This window comes from Brachypodium distachyon, chromosome 1, assembly GCF_000005505.3.
Source record: "Brachypodium distachyon strain Bd21 chromosome 1, Brachypodium_distachyon_v3.0, whole genome shotgun sequence".
Lineage (NCBI taxonomy): Eukaryota > Viridiplantae > Streptophyta > Magnoliopsida > Poales > Poaceae > Brachypodium > Brachypodium distachyon.
In genome coordinates, this window is record NC_016131.3 from 11,068,391 (window position 1) to 11,085,623 (window position 17,233).

Sequence of the window (17,233 nt, forward strand, 5' to 3'; positions counted from 1 at the left end):
ATGGTCAGCTTGCTTTAGTGCTGCACATTAGTATTCGTTTGTTCTTGTATGTGCTAACATAGGGAATGCTCTTTGCTTGTTTAATAATATCGTGACATGTTGTTTAGTGCATATGTGTGTGCTACATAGTAGCAAGCTGGCGCGTTTAATACCATGCCATGTTACTATTTGCCTCATGACTATTTGTTTGGTCCCGCACATTGCATTTTGGAAACACGGAAAATTAACCGTGTAAACACATATGCAAATGAATAAATGTCTGGTAGGCATGTGCGAAGTTACGTGTATGCGAGGGGCGGGGGGCGCCGCCCCCCAGCTTAAATATTTCTTAGCTATTATGAAGTAATAATAAGCTATAATTAGAAAACAAATAGAGCGTATGCAAATAACATTTTCGTCCATGCGCCCACAAAATAGGCTATCTAATTTCTTAGAGAGCTACCCGACTTCCTTGTGGGCAGTGAGCTGCAGAAAAAAGCAAGCTGGATCAACACTATTAAAATTTGATTCCTTACACAGAACAATACATTAACAAGTGTAGAGCATATGGTAACCTCGTCGATCCTCGTAGATCGCCGGAATGGTAATCTGGATGTGGAAGATGACACAAGTTGACCCAGCTACCATGTACACAAAACAACCAAGCCCACCTTATCAGCTAAAGAGAAGCAACTCCAGAGGTATACTTTTACCTCTATCATGAACATCAAAGAGGTGAGCATGAGCATGACACAAGCTGACTCAGCTGCCACGTACCCAAACGTAGAAATCAGCGCGGCCTCTTTCTCTCGCTCCCTAGGATAACAACCTGTAGGAGACAATCAAATCATTAACATATTTGATTTAAACATCTTCCACCATGTCATTATTTAAAATCTTCCATACTATAACTTTATCTGCTTATTTTTTTTATTCCACTTCGTTTGTATCTTCCCTCTCAAATATGCCATTATGTTTTGACATACAGAAGAACACGTTGTGTCAGACATGAATATTGATTAATGTTCTGCGTTGGGAGGGGGGGGGGGGGGGCTGGCTTCAACGTAGCTCCTCTTTGGAAGTAATCGAAATTATATTGAGTTGAGGGAAATCAGATAGTAGAATTGTAAGATATAAAACACTATGAGGTAGCTTCATGTTGATAGAATTTAGAAGGCTGGTGTTGAGTCCATAATAGGTTAAAGTTGTTTTTATCTTTTCAATTGAATCGGCTGATGATGTTGTCATTTCGAAGGAAAGCAATGGGAAGCTAGATAGATAATTTGATAAAACAATCAGAAATAGTATAACTGATTTAGAAGCACGGTTAAGGTTGTTCCGGATTCGCTTGTGTCGACATAGAACTCCACATTGTTAGCGACCAAGAAAAACCTAAATCAACATGTAAGACTGCAAGAGCGTGATGCAACACAGTGGTTGCCAGGGCACAAGTGGTTAAGCAATGAGCATAACCTAATTCAAAAGACAACTATATGTTAATCATGCTTCCCAAGGATTAGCATACATAGATATCCATGTTGAAATATCAGAACCAAAGTATATTATAATCATTGATGTGGCGCCTGCCAGATTCAGAATGTTCAATGGAAGATCGTTGGGTCTATCTGGCTAAGAAGAGAAATCAATCGAATTGGAAACTCTGAAAATTGGAATTGATCTAAACTAGAAAAAAGATCTTAATCTATCAATGATGGACCGATCAATCCCACGCCCCAGGAAGATCGATCCTGGGGCGGCGCTGTGGAATTGGACCAATGATCTAACGATGTTGGCCTAGAAGCTCTAGCTGGTACAATGCATACAGATGGGATTAGAAATCATAATTGATATTTCACGACATTCAATGTTGTATTGATCTAATTCTCATATTATATATATATATATATATATATATATATATATATATATATATATATATATATATTTTACAGATGGGGGAGATGCAAGACAAGTATTTTGTTTAAGCTGATTCTATCTTATTTCTTCAACAATCATAATTGTATGTCAACACTTTGCATGGACATGATATGGATTAGTGGAACCAACTTGATCATGTGAACACTTTACATGTTATGTGTGTACATTTTGCATGTCTTGCAAATATTAAATAACTTTTAGTGAAGATTAATTTTATAGGATTATAGATACCTAGAAATTTTGTGATTGTAAAGTGAGTCAGACATTAATAAATTAGTACAGCGTTATACTCCGTATCTAAGTACTAGTATATACAGTAATACTTGCTATTGTACCAGCTGACATGACTCTTGGTCGTTGGTGCATTAATTGGCCACTGCGTGCTGACAGCTGAGTACAATCGAGTTGTTCAGTGAATTAATTAAGCAATCTTACTCGGCCGTCAGGTCAGGCTATCATCCTCATCGTCGGAACCGAGCAACCTTCGGGCGCACCTCAGGAAGCTCCAGGCCAGGCGCAAGTCTTCCAGGAGCTAACCAAACAGGCAAACAGCCCCTAAAGACTTATCGAGTGCACTAACACTCTACTCCACTTCCCTATCTATCGTTCGGTGCAACCTTGAGAACATCACAATTCCCAAACGCGGCCACACGTCACGATCACCAGACCCTACACGTTAAATTAAGTCTGAAGATAACACCGCAGTTATAATTTTGTTGTTGTTAACAGCAGTTATCAAGTAATGATTCAAGTTACTTGAACATGGACTTGTCTTACATTGATACGATTAGCTCATTTGTACGGTAGCTGCTGCCTTCTTTTAGTTCTTTGTTCTCGGCATTTTCTTCTTCTTTTGGGTCGTTACAATCGTCGTGATTTAAGTACTTATTACCAATGCAAAGGAAACAAATGACAACAATGGGAGGCTGTTATTGTCTTAACACACAGATAATTAAACATTTGGTAAGCTCACACACGCGCACTGGAACGGTAGAATTTACAGATGAGTCGCTCACGACACAAATACACGCATACTCGCGGATTACTCTCGGTCGCCTCCATCCCTGTAGATAGATAACCATAAAGACCAACAAACATGGCGTCGCAGAAGTTGTTCATCACCAACTATTCTTCTACGGTCTGACGGCTGGGATCGATCTAGCGGTGGTTGCTCCTGGTCCTGGTCTCGTCGCTGTAGAGCCTGTTTCAGTATTCATTATTTTGAGTATACCGTACATCAGTATTAAAACTGACATGCCACGTGACAAGATAACTTTCTAAGCTTGCATTCAGGAGTACTACTAGCATCATGTATTCCGTAGATGAATTGAAGCGGAGTACTAATTTTATTACTGTAGCCGCGTACCAGTCGTAAACGGTGGGGGAGTTGGGCTGCGGGCGGTCGAAGAGGTTGGCGCCGATGCTCTTGGTGGCCAGGTTGCTCCCCGGGTGGAACACGCTCCTCCAGACGTTGCTGCCGCGCGGCGGCGTCGACGAAGACGGCGTCACCGGCGTCGTCGGGGTCGTCGGGACCGACTTGCTCGCCTCGCCTGCAGCTGCTAATCCGCCAAGATCTGAAAAACAAAACATTCCGTGCAAATCGACATCATTTGTTTGGAAACTGCTAGTACGTACTAGCTAGTACTCCTAAACAGTTGTTATTTAATTAGTGGGGAACACAGCCGCATAATTCTTATGCTCTTCTTTAATCTTGTCATGGTCATTTCGGTTATATTAGGTTAGTTTCTTCAGTCGCCGGCAGATGGAAAGATCATCTAGTATTCTAGTGCAGCGCATCGTATCGTACACATGTATAAAGGAGCGCTACCTTTGTTGATGGCAAGAGGTTTAGTGGCGGCGGCCCTGCGGAGCTTGTCGAGGCCCGTCTCCGGTTGAGGGCCGGCCACCACGTCGTCCCAAAGCTTGTCCAACATCTTGAGCTAGCACAAGTAGATCTGATCGATATCGGAATTCTTGGCTCTTGCTCTACCTGCTACCAAGAAAAATATCTGGAGCAAATATATATCCAGATCACCGTCTGAGTAAGTTAGCCGGGGGTCTCCCTTAAATCATGCAGGGCCGTGGGTGGCGTTACCGTTTAGTCGTGTCACCGCTCAGTGTCACAGGAGTCTCAAAGTCTCAAACCATTGTGCTACTTCTGGCAAACCGAAGGACTAGCAATGTCAGTGCCGGTGCGGATAAGCTTGCTCCCACCGCACGGTAAGCGGAAACCCACGCCTCGGGTGATAAGATTGGGTGACGAGGTCGAAGTTTGGAAAATTGTGGCGGATAAGGATGGAGAAAATGACATCGGGCCCCACGGCTCGGGGATAAGAACGACACTGACTTGGTGGGGTCACTGGGATCGTTGGACATGATTGTGGAGCAAGTAGACAAACCCGCTTGCTTGTGTTGAGGAACCAACGAGTCATTGAATGGTTTCTTCATCTATCCATTGGGACTATATATAGAAGAGGAGGCTACGTCATACGTACTATTGAGATCAGAATTAATAAAGAGTTCATGTTTCTCTCTACTTCCTGATGTTCATCTATTTTACTGTACTTCGTGATTGTGTGTGCTCGACTACGATCTTGGTGTGCAACCTCGGGACCGGCCAGCCGGCAGGAGTTGTACAACACGTTATCAGCACGAGCCTCTATCCCGAGCCTTCATCGAGCCTCCCCCAAGCAGGCTCTCAACACAAATCACGGAGGTATTGGATCTGAAATTTTATTGCAAAAATGGATTTTTCTCTGCGTTACGATTCCTTTTTTGCGATTCGTTTCTTTTCGTTGTATTTCACCTCAAGATTGGATTTTCCTCGCGGGTCGTTTGCTGACCAAGTCGCCGGCAAAATTGCCGATCGATCCCGCCGCAAGAGGGACTTGTTGACCAATTTTTGGGGGAGACGGCGCCACGCCGTCGAGTGTCGCACCGCCGGCCACCGCCACCATGAATGGCCGCAAGCCGTGTCGCCCAATTTTTCCCATCGCGAGCGCCGCCACCGCTACCTCCGAGCGCGAGCACCGCCACCGCTAATGCGCCGGCTGCCGCAGCCTCGGGCGCGGGCCGTCGCCGCCTCAGGAGCGCACGCCGCCGCGCCAGGAACGAGCGTGTGTCGCCGCCGTACGGTAGGCCGCCGCCGCGTGCGCTGGCCGCCGCCGCCTTGGGCGCTGGCTGCCTCGTGCGCTGGCCACCCGCGCGGGATGGTCCGCCGCCCAGGGGAAACCCTAGGGGCTGGCGCGGCTGGCCCAGCTGGGCCGTGCAAGATGGGCCGCTCTTTGGGCTGAAAAAAAGGGAAATGGGCTGGCGACCCGAATGCATCTTGGGCCATGATTTTGCGTTTTAGTCCGGGACGTTTCAGTAAATTACATGCATTTTATCCCTGTTGTGTTATTTTGCACATATGTCCCTGGAACTGTCTGTTTTATCTAAAATCGCATAATTAGGGCAAATTTGCTTCGGGAATGTACTTTTTGGGCCTTTTGTTTTGCCCTTTGCACTTGCTTAACGTGCCATTAATATTAACGTGCTTTGATTTATTGCTTTTTGATGCTGTAGATTAATTGTTCAAACACTTTTAATCGTATTATGAAGCATAGAATCGCATGTTTTTAATATTCGAACGCCACATTAAACCACAAATGTATTTTTCATCGCAATTATGCATTGGAATCTAAATGGAATCATGCATATTTGCAGATGTCGGCAATCACCAAGCGCGAGTTTGACGAACTTGCACAGCATGGTGGTAACTACCTTGCATGGGCAACTGATGTGGAAATCTGGCTCGAGGGTAAACAACTCTGGAGCCCGATTGCTTTGAGTGGCAAAGGTGCCCCTGCTGCCACGTCGGCTGAGAATGCCCAGGCTTTGCACTTCCTACGCCACCACCTCTGCGCCACACTCAAGATTGAATACATGGCTGAGCGGAGTGCCTTAGCCTTATGGACCGCCCTCAAACGCCGGTTCGAAAGACTAAAGTACTCCACCCAGTCCCAGGCAGAGGCGGAATGGGCCCGGTTGAGGTTTGCGGATTTTTGGTCCGTTGGTGAGTACAACTCGGCTTTACATCGAATTTGTACTCGTCTTCAGCTATGCGGTGTTACAGTCACCGATAGTCAGAAGATTGAGAAGACTCTCTCAACCTTTCATCCGGATGCCGTGCAATCCTCCCGGAGCTACCGGCAGGCGAACTACAAGGAATATTCTGAGTTGATTGAGATCCTCCAAGTGGCTGAGGCGCATGACAAGGTTCTCAAAAAGAACTTTGTCGTGCAACCACTGGGGGCTAGTGCGCGCCCAGAAGTGCAGGCCAACGCTTTCAAAATCCGCAAGCCCCTCAAGAAGAAGAAGGGCAAGAGGGGCAAGAAGGCAAGGAAGGACACGAAGGAGGCCAAGGTGCCCAAGGGGCCCCAAGTGTGTTTCAGGTGCGGCGGGAAGTCTCATTATTCCCGCGAATGTCGCGCACCTCAACACGTAGCGGATGCTTATAAGGCGAGGAAGGCACAGGCCAACCTCACCATCTACGGAGGGGGAGGATCTGTGGCGCCCCAAGTGGTGCCGCCACAGATGATCCCTACACCGCCATCCTTGGCAATGTTACAGGCATCCACTACTGACACCACCACACCAATGGATGTTGAGCCCTCGGGGAATCCTCCATCTGGTCTGGACTTGGGAGACGCTGCAGCACTTTTCACCATGGATGACGTGACCGCAAACGACATTGCGCTTGAGGTCAATGGACTCATGGAAGAGTCTACCTAGCTTGCTTTATTCCTTTATATTTGCATGGTGGTGTGTTTTGATACATTTGAATAATTGGTTTATTGTAAGCTCTACGAGAGCAAAACATATTTGTTTTATGGCAATTGGATCTTGAATTCATTCATTAATTCCTTTATTAATATTGATGGCTTGTTAGGTTCTGAAATGTATGTCGCATTTACTTAATTATGTTGCTACTTCCTCGCTTCAGGAATTAATTAGATGCTATATTTTAGAACACGTGGCGCTCGAATGGAGGAAACGTGCCTTGTGCATAGTTGTACCACAAACACCATCTTGAGAGAAACTCATTATTTCGAGTCCATTGAAAGACTCCGGGGAGTATAATGACTATCGCAAGGGGGGAGTCAAAAATAGTAGGCTCTGGACGAGCCACTATCATACTCCCTATGGAAACAACTTTGTTCATTGAGGAAGCATTATTGTACCCAGAGTCGACTCGAACTCTCTTGAGTTTTAAGGACATTCGCGCAAACGGCCTCCATGTGGAGACCGATGATGATAATGGCAAAGAGTGCCTACTTATCACAAAGCGTGATGCCCACGGTAAGCATGTTGTTGAAAAATTCCCTTCATTCGACACTGGGCTTTACTACACTAAGATTGTAGCGCCGCCCGTGTACACTACCTTAAAGACTATATTTAGAAGCTCTGAACTATTTTGCTTATGGCATGATAGATTAGGCCACTCGGGTATTAGAATGATGAGAAATATAATTAACAATTCAAATGGGCATGGGGTGAATGTTAAAAATTTCCCGAATCATGATGATTTCGTGTGCTCGGCATGCGCGACGGGGAAATTAATCATTCGACCATCACCATTGAAAGTGAGGGATGAAATCCCTGCGTTTTTGGAACGCATCCAAGGGGATATATGTGGTCCGATTCAGCCCCCTTCGGGGCTGTTTCGATACTTCATGGTGCTCATAGACACTTCGTCTAAATGGTCATGTGTTAACTTGTTGTCTACACGGAACCATGCCTTTGCCAAGTTGATGTCGCAAATCATACAAATGAGGAATAATTTTCCGGATCATCGTATAAAGTCTATTCGAATGGACAACGCTAGAGAATTTTCTTCAAAAGCGTTCAATGATTATTGTATGGCACCTGGCATTAAGGTTGAGCACTCTGTACCGCATGTCCATACACAAAATGGACTAGCAGAGGCATTGATTAAGAGGATTAAATTCATTGCCAGACCACTCCTTCGGGGTTGTAATTTACCAACCACGTGTTGGGGGCATGCAGTGTTGCACGCCGCAAATCTCATCAACTATAGACCCACGGCTTACAACATCCATTCACCTGTCCAACTAGCGCAAGGGTCGGCACCAAAAATTTCCCACCTTCGTAGGTTCGGTTGCCAGGTATATGTACCGATACCACCCCATTAGCGATTAGCAATGGGACCGCTACGTAAGTCGGGGATATACGTTGGTTATGAGACTGTGTCCATAATCAGGTATCTGGACCCCATGACAGGAGACTGTCATACGGCCCGCTTTGCTAACTGCATTTTTGACGAGGATCTCTTCCCGACTTTAGGGGGAGGAAATCAACCTCTTGATGAGAAAAGTAGAGAATTGACGTGGAAAGCCACGGGGATCCGCGCAAATGACCCGCGCACAAGTGAGACACATAGAGAAGTCCAAAAGATAATAGATTTGCATGCTTTAGCGAATCAACTGCCTGATCACTTTAGTGACTTGAGAAGTGTGACAAAATCACATGTGCCTGCACGCAATGTACCGGAAAGGGTAGAGATACCCAAGGATCCTGTGGGTCTACCCGCTCGAGTCCAAATGCCTAAAAGGACGAGAAATCCGGTTCCTCAAATCCCAAGTACTCGGGGACGCCCGACGAAAAAGGACAAAGGGGATTTATCACACTCGGTTACTAAAAAGCCCCAAGAGAATGAGGGGAGCCAATTGAGACCTGGCACAAGTACGAAATCTCCAGTGCAAGGAATTCCGGACTTTAACCTTCCAAGAGTGGAAGCACCCAGCGGAGATGTGAGCGCACACATCGGCGCGGGAAAACTAAAGGACCTCGCTCCAGGAATGGGAAATCCTGTGGAGACAGAGGATGCGCATGATGCGCCCCATGACGAAATGGCCATAGATTATGTTAACACGGGAGAATCAATAAACCGAGCGACTGCTAATGTCCACATAAACTTTGCTAAGAAAATTGCCGCAATCATCGATCTTGACCCTAAGCCTAACTCACTCGCTGATTGTAAGAACAGGTCGGATTGGAAAGATTGGCAGAAGGCAATAACTACCGAATTATTATCTCTACACAAAAGAGAGGTTTTTGGACCTGTGTGTCGAACCCCTCCCCATGTACGCCCTGTCGGCTATAAGTGGGTATTTGTCCGCAAGAGAAATGAAAATAATGTGGTAGTATGGTACAAAGCAAGGTTAGTTGCTCAGGGGTTTACTCAGCGACCTGGGGTCGATTATGAGGAAACCTACTCTCCGGTCATGGATGGAATTATCTTCAGATTTTTTATCTCAATGGCAGTCAATATGGATTTAAAAATGAAATTGATGGATGTTGTTACTGCTTACCTGTATGGTAACTTGGATTCGGACATTTATATGAGGATACCTGATGGTCTCCCGGTTCCGAACCAAGACAGAGCAAACAGAGGTCTATACAGTGTTCAACTCAGGAAGTCACTGTACGAACTTAAACAGTCGGGTAGAATGTGGTATAATCGCCTGAGCGATTTTCTACATGAAAAGGGCTACACGAGTAATGAAGAATGCCCATATGTATTTATACGACGATCCCAAGATGGATTCTGTATAATCTCGGTATACGTAGATGATTTGAATATCATCGGTACACCGGAGGATATTGAGGAAGCAAGTTCCTACTTGAAGTCGGAATTTGAGATGAAGGATTTGGGTAAAACCAAGTTCTGTCTAGGTTTGCAACTGGAACATTCCCATGATGGGATTCTAGTGCACCAGTCTGCCTACACTCAGAAGGTGTTGGAAAGATTTGGATTTGACAAGGCATATCCTTCAAAGACTCCCATGATTGGGCGGTCATTATAGCAAGACAAGGACCCTTTCAGGCCGAAAGAAGAGGAGGAGGAAGTTCTGGATTCAGAATTTCCTTACCCGAGTGCTATTGGAGCACTCATGTACCTCGCGAATTGTATACGGCCGGACATTGCGTTCGCCGTCAATTTGCTGGCTAGTACAGCTCTGAACCTACCAAAAGACATTGGAAAGGTGTTAAGGATGTCTTTCGGTACCTGCAAGGGACCAAAGATCTTGGCCTATTTTATAGAAGGAATCAAGACCTATCTTTGATAGGCTATGCCGATGCTGGGTATTTGTCGGACCCGCATATATCCAAGTCTCAGACTGGATATGTTTTTCTATGTGGTGGAACTGCTGTTTCATGGAAATCGTCAAAGCAAAGTCTTGTATCGACTTCGATGAACCACTCGGAAATCATAGCACTATATGAAGCATCACGTGAGTGTGTATGGCTTCGACGGATGGTTCGCCACGTTCAGCAGACCTGTGGGCTGAACACCGTCCAAACCCCCACCATTATCTATGAAGATAATGCAGCTTGTGTTGCACAAGTACAAACGGGTTATGTGAAGAGTAATCTCACCAAGCATATAAATCCTAAGTTTTTCTATGCACATGGGTTGCAAAAGATGAACGAGGTAAAGGTCTTGCATACTAAGTCGTGTGAAAATCTTGTTGATTTGTTCACCAAGTCACTACCGGCATCCACTTTTGAAAGGTGTGTGCGTGAAATTGGTATGTTGAGACTTAGTGAGATGCAAGGTTCAGGGGGAGATACTTCACATACTCATCGTTAAATCTTGATCCTGGCCATCAAGTACTCATCTTGGAGATTGAGTAGGTTGTACCCTTTTTCCCTCAGCGAGTTTTCTTGTGTTTCTCGCATGAGGTTTTTAACGAGGCAATCTATGCAACATAGCAACGTATCCTATGCGCTCTTTCTCCATGTGTTTTTTTCACTGGGGTTTTTTCGGAGTTTTTGAAGCATATAGCATACGGATAAGTGCCCAAGGAGGAGTGTTGAGAAACCAACGACGGGTGGGGTGGCCACCGAGTCGTGCGCCCCCCACCAACCCCTCCTGTTGACTCGCTACTCCACCTAATAGTTTGTCGTGAGCTCTTATCCATTGGGCCTATATATAGGAGAGGAGGTTACCCCTTGTACGTACTGTTGAGATCAGAATTAATAAAGAGCTCCCGTTCCTCTCTACTTTCTGGTGTTTATCTACTTTACCGTACTTCGTCATTGTGTGTGTTCAACTACGATCTTGGTGTGCAACCTCGGGATCGGCCAGCCGGCAGGAGTTGTATAACAGCTTGCATGGGTTCCCCTGCTTCCAGCTCTCAGCCATGCCAGCAACGAATACATCCATTGTCAAATATGCATATTTCTATGCCTAAAAAGGTCAAAATACATGTGATATTTCAGCACTTAATATGAGACGGAGGGAATATATTTTTCAAGTAAATATTCATATATCTCAAAAAAGGTCGATATGTTCCAAAAATGTTCATGATTCTTGAAACAATTGTATGTATTTGGAAATAAATATTTGTGTGTGCATTTCAAGATGTTCATGTATCTCTAAAAGAAATATTCTTAAGTATATCAAAATAAATATTCATGATCTTTTAAGAAAATGATCATTTATTTCTAAAGATGTTCATCGTTTTAAAAAAGGTTCAACTATATTAAAACAAATGTTCATGTATTTATAACAAATAAAAAAGAATTAATAAATAGATAACAAAGGTAAAAACTGAAAAGGAAAGCTAAAAAGAACAAAAGAAAACAAAAAAAAATCACGATGTTCCGGCCACAGGTCGCAGCACCATCAGCCGCTCGCGGTTCACAAGTCACAACACCTCCATCCGCCCATCGAAGCAGTTCCAGCGGCGGGTCGCCACCCCGTCGGCCGCCCATCGCGGCCACGCCGGCCGCAGCTCGCCGCGATGCGGCCGCGCGTCGCAGCATCTTCGCCTGCGCGTCGCACCGGCGCCGTCAGCGGGTCGCCGCACCTTCAGCCTCAGGTCGCAAACCCAAGGCCACTGGTTGCAGCAACGCCCGCCGCGGGCGCCGCACCGCTCACCTTCGGCCGCAGCACCTCCAGATGCCCATCGATGCAGTTCCGGTAGCCGGTCGCAGCAGTTTCGGCAGCGGGTTGCAACACCGTCGGCCGCCTGTCGCCGCCACGCCGACCGCACCTCAAAGCGGCGCTGGCCGCGGGTCGCCGCACCTCCGCCCACGCGTCGCAGCAGCGCCGGCCCCGGGTTGCAGCACCTCCTGCCGCTCGTCGAAGCAGTTCCGACCGCGGGTCACAGCAGCGTCGACCTCAGGTCGGAGCACCTCCGGCCGCCTGTCCGAGAACTGCCCGCGCCGGTCGCAGCACCGACGAGGTTTCTTCCATGGCGATGAGAATACAGGACCAGGAAAGGGAAATTAGCGCTGAGGAGGAGATAGGAACGCACGTAAAGGGTAGAAGGAAAACATGGGACCCACGTGCTCAGGCACTGGCTCTTTTTTTCCGCCGATAGGCCACGTGTCGAGCGCGGAAGGAGGCCGTGCGACGCTTGCGATCGGTCGGTTGAAAAGTATCGTTTCCCTTCTTCTTTTTTTTCCCCAAAATCACTCAGGCTTCGTTTGGACGTTGGTATTGAAGCGGTCGGAATTGAATGGACCTCGATACCAAATCTGGTTCTGCAGAGGCTGGCTGGCAGGCTGAGTGGCTGTTACACCTGCACTCAACACTGATTTTAACCCCATCTTTTTGTATTCTAGAAAAAAAACATTTTTTTAAACTGTTTTCTAGCCATGTTGTGTGCAAGCTGTTAGTCAGCACCTGTGTTCAGTACTTCTCGTTTTTTTTAAGTACTTCTTGTTTTACGTACTTCCTCCCTTCAACATAGAATGTCTCAATTTTGACTAAATTTGAATGCATTAGAGCAAATCCAAGAGACTCCTTACATGACTCCCTATCCTCAAAATTAGGGCTTTTGGCCACAAAACTCTGTCCAGCAGAGCCCCGTTCGTCCTCCCTAAACTGAGGCGCTCCCGATATCGTCCTCCCGACGCCCGAAACTCAACAGCCGGATCGGGGATCCCGAAAGCAACGACTCCAACGGAATCCGTCCTGCTCGCGCCAAGGTTCGTCTTCCTCCCCCTTCCCTCCCTTCCCTGCTGTGTAGTTGTGGTCGGCGGCGTTGATTTGGTGGGGCGGCGGATGGGAAAGCCCGTGGTTGCAGCGCTAGATGGGGAGGCCGGCGGCGCTGCGGTCGGGATGGGGAGGAGCCGGCGGTGCTGCGGCGCGGGAAGGGGAGGCCGGAGGCGCTGCGGCGCTCGATGGGGAGGCCGGCGGCGCTGCGGGGCGGGATGGGGAGGCCGGCGGCGCTGCGTGGCGGGATGGGCAGGCGGCGGCGCTGGGGGGTCGGGACGGGGATGCAGCGCGATGCCTGATAGGAGAAAGACAGAGAGATGAAAATCTTGTGTAGATTGATGTGTGCTACTATAGAAATATTTGTAGATCAATTTTATAGAAATGTAGATGTAGATTGGTAGATCAATTTTGTTGTTTCATGAGAGCATATCATACAGTTCTGATTAAATTTCCTAAAATATTTTTAGGGTGCTTCGATGGATAGCTAGGGTAGTCCCATGGGTTTGTACACAAATTTGTTGAGTGAAGGATATCTTCAAGAAGCTTGGGGCCAAAATTTGAGCAGTCAATTTGGAGCTCAGCCAATGCAAGCTGAAGCTCCTACTCCTCTAGTAAAAGCAAATAACAAGAGGAAAGGAAATTTCAGTGATAAAGAAGATGAAGTGTTGGTGGCTGCATGGTTGCATGCTAGTATGGATCCAATAGTAGGTACTGAGCAAAAGAGTGCAACTTATTGGAATAGGATCCATGAGGAGTATGAATTGCACAAGCCAGAAGGTAGTGACCGCAGTGTCAATTCCTTATCACATCGTTGGTCCGTTCTGAAAGAACAAGTGGGTAGGTTTTGTGGATGTTACAATCAAATTATGCATAGGCACGAAAGCGGGAAGACAGAGCAAGATAAGGTAGTTCACCTAGTTGTTTAATTTCATTGTATATTCATATGTTTTTTGCCAATATACTAAGACCTATTCACTTGTGCAGATTGTTGATGCTCTCAAATTGTTCAAGTCACTAGATAAGACCCATAAAGGGTTTGTGCTACTGCATTGTTGGAACATGCTGCGTTTCGAACAAAAGTGGTTGGCTCAATCTGATAGGTCATCTCAAAGTAATAAAAAGCAGAAGTCAAGCTCAAATGCAAGTCCGAGTATGTCTACTCATGAAACCAACACGGTCCATATTGATGACTTTGAAGCTACATCTCCGGCCAAAGCGGATCACATGAAGAGACCTATTGGGAAGAAGGCGGAGAAAGAGCGGCAACATCGAGGTAAAAATGTTACCTCTTCAGATGATAGTAATGTTGTCATGGCATTGGATCTTGTGTTTTCAAAGGGGGAGGCAAGAGAGATGGCAAGAGAAATGGCAAGAGAAGCAAGAGAGAATGCAAGAGAGGCATCAAAGAAAGAGCGTTATGAAGGAGCACTTGCAATGGAGCAAAAGAAGATTGAAATTGAGGAAAGGAAGATGGAAATGGAAATCATGAACAAGGACCTTAGTTCTTTGGATGATGACCAAAAAGAATACTACAGGATGTTAGGGCGTGATATCATTGACCGACGATCTAAAAGATCGATTTGAGATCTATGGATTATGTTGTTGTATGAACTATTTGAGGTTTATGTTGTTGTATGAACTATTTGAGATCTATGGATTATGTTGTTGTATGAACTATTTGAGGTCTACAGATTATGTTGTTGTATTTACTATTGAGGTCCATTGACTAATTCATTAAAGTAGTTGCATACATTACCATACATAATATTACACCCCTCCATAATGTAAAAACAGTACATGCTAAATAGATCAAGTTGGCAGGGTAATCTTCTTCGGGACAAAACCTTTCCGACTTAGATCCTAAATCTAACTACATACGACTAGGTAAATTGCACACTACATTGCCCCATAAATTTGCCATAGGTGTTCAACCAGGTTATCTTTCAGTTGAGAGTGGACTTGTGCGTTGCGGATGTCAAGATGATTCTGAATGAAGTTCGAGAATTCAGTCGTCTGTGCATGAGAAGGAATAACCTTTTCTCCCATGTTGTCGTAATTGTAGTCTTGTGGACCTTCGTCTCGCTCGTCTTCAACTATCATGTTATGCATGATAACACAAGCTGTGATGATATCATGGAGTACTTCTTCATCTCACAGTCTTGCTGGTCCACGAACAATTGCAAAACGAGCTTGAAGAACTCCAAATGCTCGCTCCACATCCATCCTATGTGCTTCTTGACATTTTGCAAAATATTTATTCTTCTGTCCTAGTGGAGAGGGTATTGTCTTAACCAATGTTGCCCACTGCGGGTATATGCCATCGGCAAGGTGGTACCCCATTGTATAATTGTTACCATTTACTGTATAATTAACTTGTGGAGCTTGCCCTTCTGCTAGCCTCGTGAAGATAGGGGAACGGTGAAGAACATTGATGTCATTAAGAGAGCCTGGTAAACCAAAGAAGGCATGCCAAATCCAAAAATCCAGTGAAGCAACAGCTTCTAGAATGATTGTGGGCTCGCGCACATGGCCAGTATACATACCTTGACATGAGGAAGGGCAATTTTTCCACCCCCAATGCATGCAGTCGATGCTCCCTAGCATTCCAGGGAACCCTCTGCTCTCTCCAATTGCAAGCAATTTAGCAGTATCGGCATCATTTGGAGATCTAAGATACTCATCTCCGAAAACTTGAATAACAGCTCTAACAAATGCTTTCATACTATCTAAAGCAGTACTTTTTCCAATCCGAACGTACTCATCTGTAGCATCTGCAGCTACACCATAAGTCAACATTCGAAACACTGCAGTAGCCTTCTGAAGAGATGATAACCCAAGTTTTCTAGCAGCATTTCTTTTCTACACAAAATAGCTATCGTGTTCCCGCACAGCTTTCACTATGCAAAGGAACAACGGCCGAGCCATTCGAAACCTGTGAGAACAAAGGCAATTAGTTGTACACTAGAGGAACAATAAAAATGCAAATAAAAACCATATATAAGCATTGCATACCTTCGGCGAAAATACGAGGAGCCATAGACAGGATGCTGCGCGAAGTAGTCTTCAAATAATCTACCATGCCCAGCTATCCTATCACGGTTAATTAACTGACGACCCGGCACAGAACCGCCACGGCGTCGAGCATTTAACCGCATGTTTGCGTCCAGAACTATGGCCGCCGTAGCAACCATTAGTTCATGGCCGTCATCTTCATACTCCTCCTCCTCCTCCGACGACGAACTCATGTATTGCCAAAGTGTGCTAGGACGCATTTTGTGAGAGGAGGCTGAGAGATGTGGTAGAGAGTGAATGAACAATGTTTCTGAGCTACACACACACACACACACACACACACACATATAGACTAAGAAATATAGCCGTTGGAAAAGATCTGTTCAAAATCTAGCCGTTTGGAAAAGAGCCGATAAGAAAATAGCCATTGTAAAAGACCCGTGCAACATATTCATTAATTAAAAATTTCATGTGATTAAATTATAATATTATAGTTTATTTAATAATTGGATATAAATAAAATACAACTATTAAATTTAAATTATAAGCGTTTCAAATACAAAATTTCAATTCAAGTCGTTTGAAATATAGATGTTTGCAAAAACGGTTGAAGGATATGGATAAAATATGGAAGAATGAATTATAGGGGCTGAGATTTGAGTAGTCTGCTGGGGAGATGAGAAATTTGGGGAGAGAATTTTGTTTAGGGAATCCCCATATAGAGATTTGAGGGCTCAAGTTTGAGTAGTCTGCTGGACTTGCTCTTATACACTAAGTCATGTCTAAATACATCTAAATTTTGATAAACTTGAGACATTTTTGTTGGACGGAGGTAGTATCTGTACTTAAATTGTTGACCTGTGCGAGTGGGCTTTAGCTGGGTCGGCTGCTGGGCTAGACGGGGTTGGCTTGTCAGCCGGTACACGAGCCGAGAAGATGGCCCAAGACCTCAGAGCTGGGAAAAGGCTCGACCGTCGGAGGTGTTTCTGCGCAGGTTTTTTTTGCCAGGAAAAAACAGAACCGTACACTCATACCTTTGTGCATTCTACAGTTTACACTCACGGGGTCACGCCAGCACACGCACGGTTGCAAAGCATGACCGTTTATCGTTGTGTTAATGTGTTTAGACATGGTTCGTTGATGTCAAGTATCAGTGCGGATTGCAATCGAAATCGAGTTACACGGAGCTGTAACACAGTACAGTACATTCATAAGCTGTGAGGAGATGAAATGATGGATAATGATTATTCTAGGTACAACTCCGTGTGGGAGTTATGCTAAACTAATGTC

At 45.4% G+C, this 17,233-nt stretch overlaps 2 protein-coding genes, 1 long non-coding RNA gene and 1 pseudogene across 4 annotated transcripts; 1 reads left to right on the plus strand and 3 right to left on the minus strand.

Annotated features, from left to right (window-relative positions):
- Positions 1-313: 313 nt before the first annotated feature.
- Positions 314-959, minus strand: LOC112272431. Its single transcript, XR_002966195.1, has 3 exons — positions 757-959; positions 555-620; positions 314-465 (listed from the first exon to the last, which is right to left on the minus strand). It is a non-coding gene; the product is annotated as an uncharacterized LOC112272431 (long non-coding RNA).
- A 1,866-nt stretch (positions 960-2,825) lies between these two features.
- LOC100841606 (dormancy-associated protein 1) lies at positions 2,826-3,977 on the minus strand. Its single transcript, XM_003562123.4, has 3 exons — positions 3,746-3,977; positions 3,284-3,491; positions 2,826-3,118 (listed from the first exon to the last, which is right to left on the minus strand). The coding sequence occupies exons 1-3, from the start codon at positions 3,849-3,851 to the stop codon at positions 3,076-3,078; spliced, it is 357 nt and encodes a 118-aa protein (XP_003562171.1). The 5' UTR covers positions 3,852-3,977; the 3' UTR covers positions 2,826-3,075.
- Positions 3,978-4,430: 453 nt separating this feature from the next.
- On the plus strand, positions 4,431-14,573 carry LOC104582871 (glutathione S-transferase T3). Of its 2 annotated transcripts, XM_014895415.2 has the most exons (4): positions 4,431-4,633; positions 12,766-12,921; positions 13,399-13,836; positions 13,916-14,573. In XM_014895415.2, exons 3-4 carry the CDS (start codon positions 13,429-13,431, stop codon positions 14,513-14,515), a joined length of 1,008 nt encoding a protein of 335 aa, XP_014750901.1. In that variant the 5' UTR covers positions 4,431-4,633; positions 12,766-12,921; positions 13,399-13,428; the 3' UTR covers positions 14,516-14,573. The 2 variants fall into 2 exon arrangements, with proteins under 2 accessions (XP_014750901.1, XP_010229530.1); XM_010231228.2 differs by lacking the exons at positions 12,766-12,921; positions 13,399-13,836; positions 13,916-14,573 and adding an exon at positions 5,623-6,830.
- A 254-nt stretch (positions 14,574-14,827) lies between these two features.
- LOC106865460 lies at positions 14,828-16,176 on the minus strand (annotated as a pseudogene).
- Positions 16,177-17,233: the final 1,057 nt, after the last annotated feature.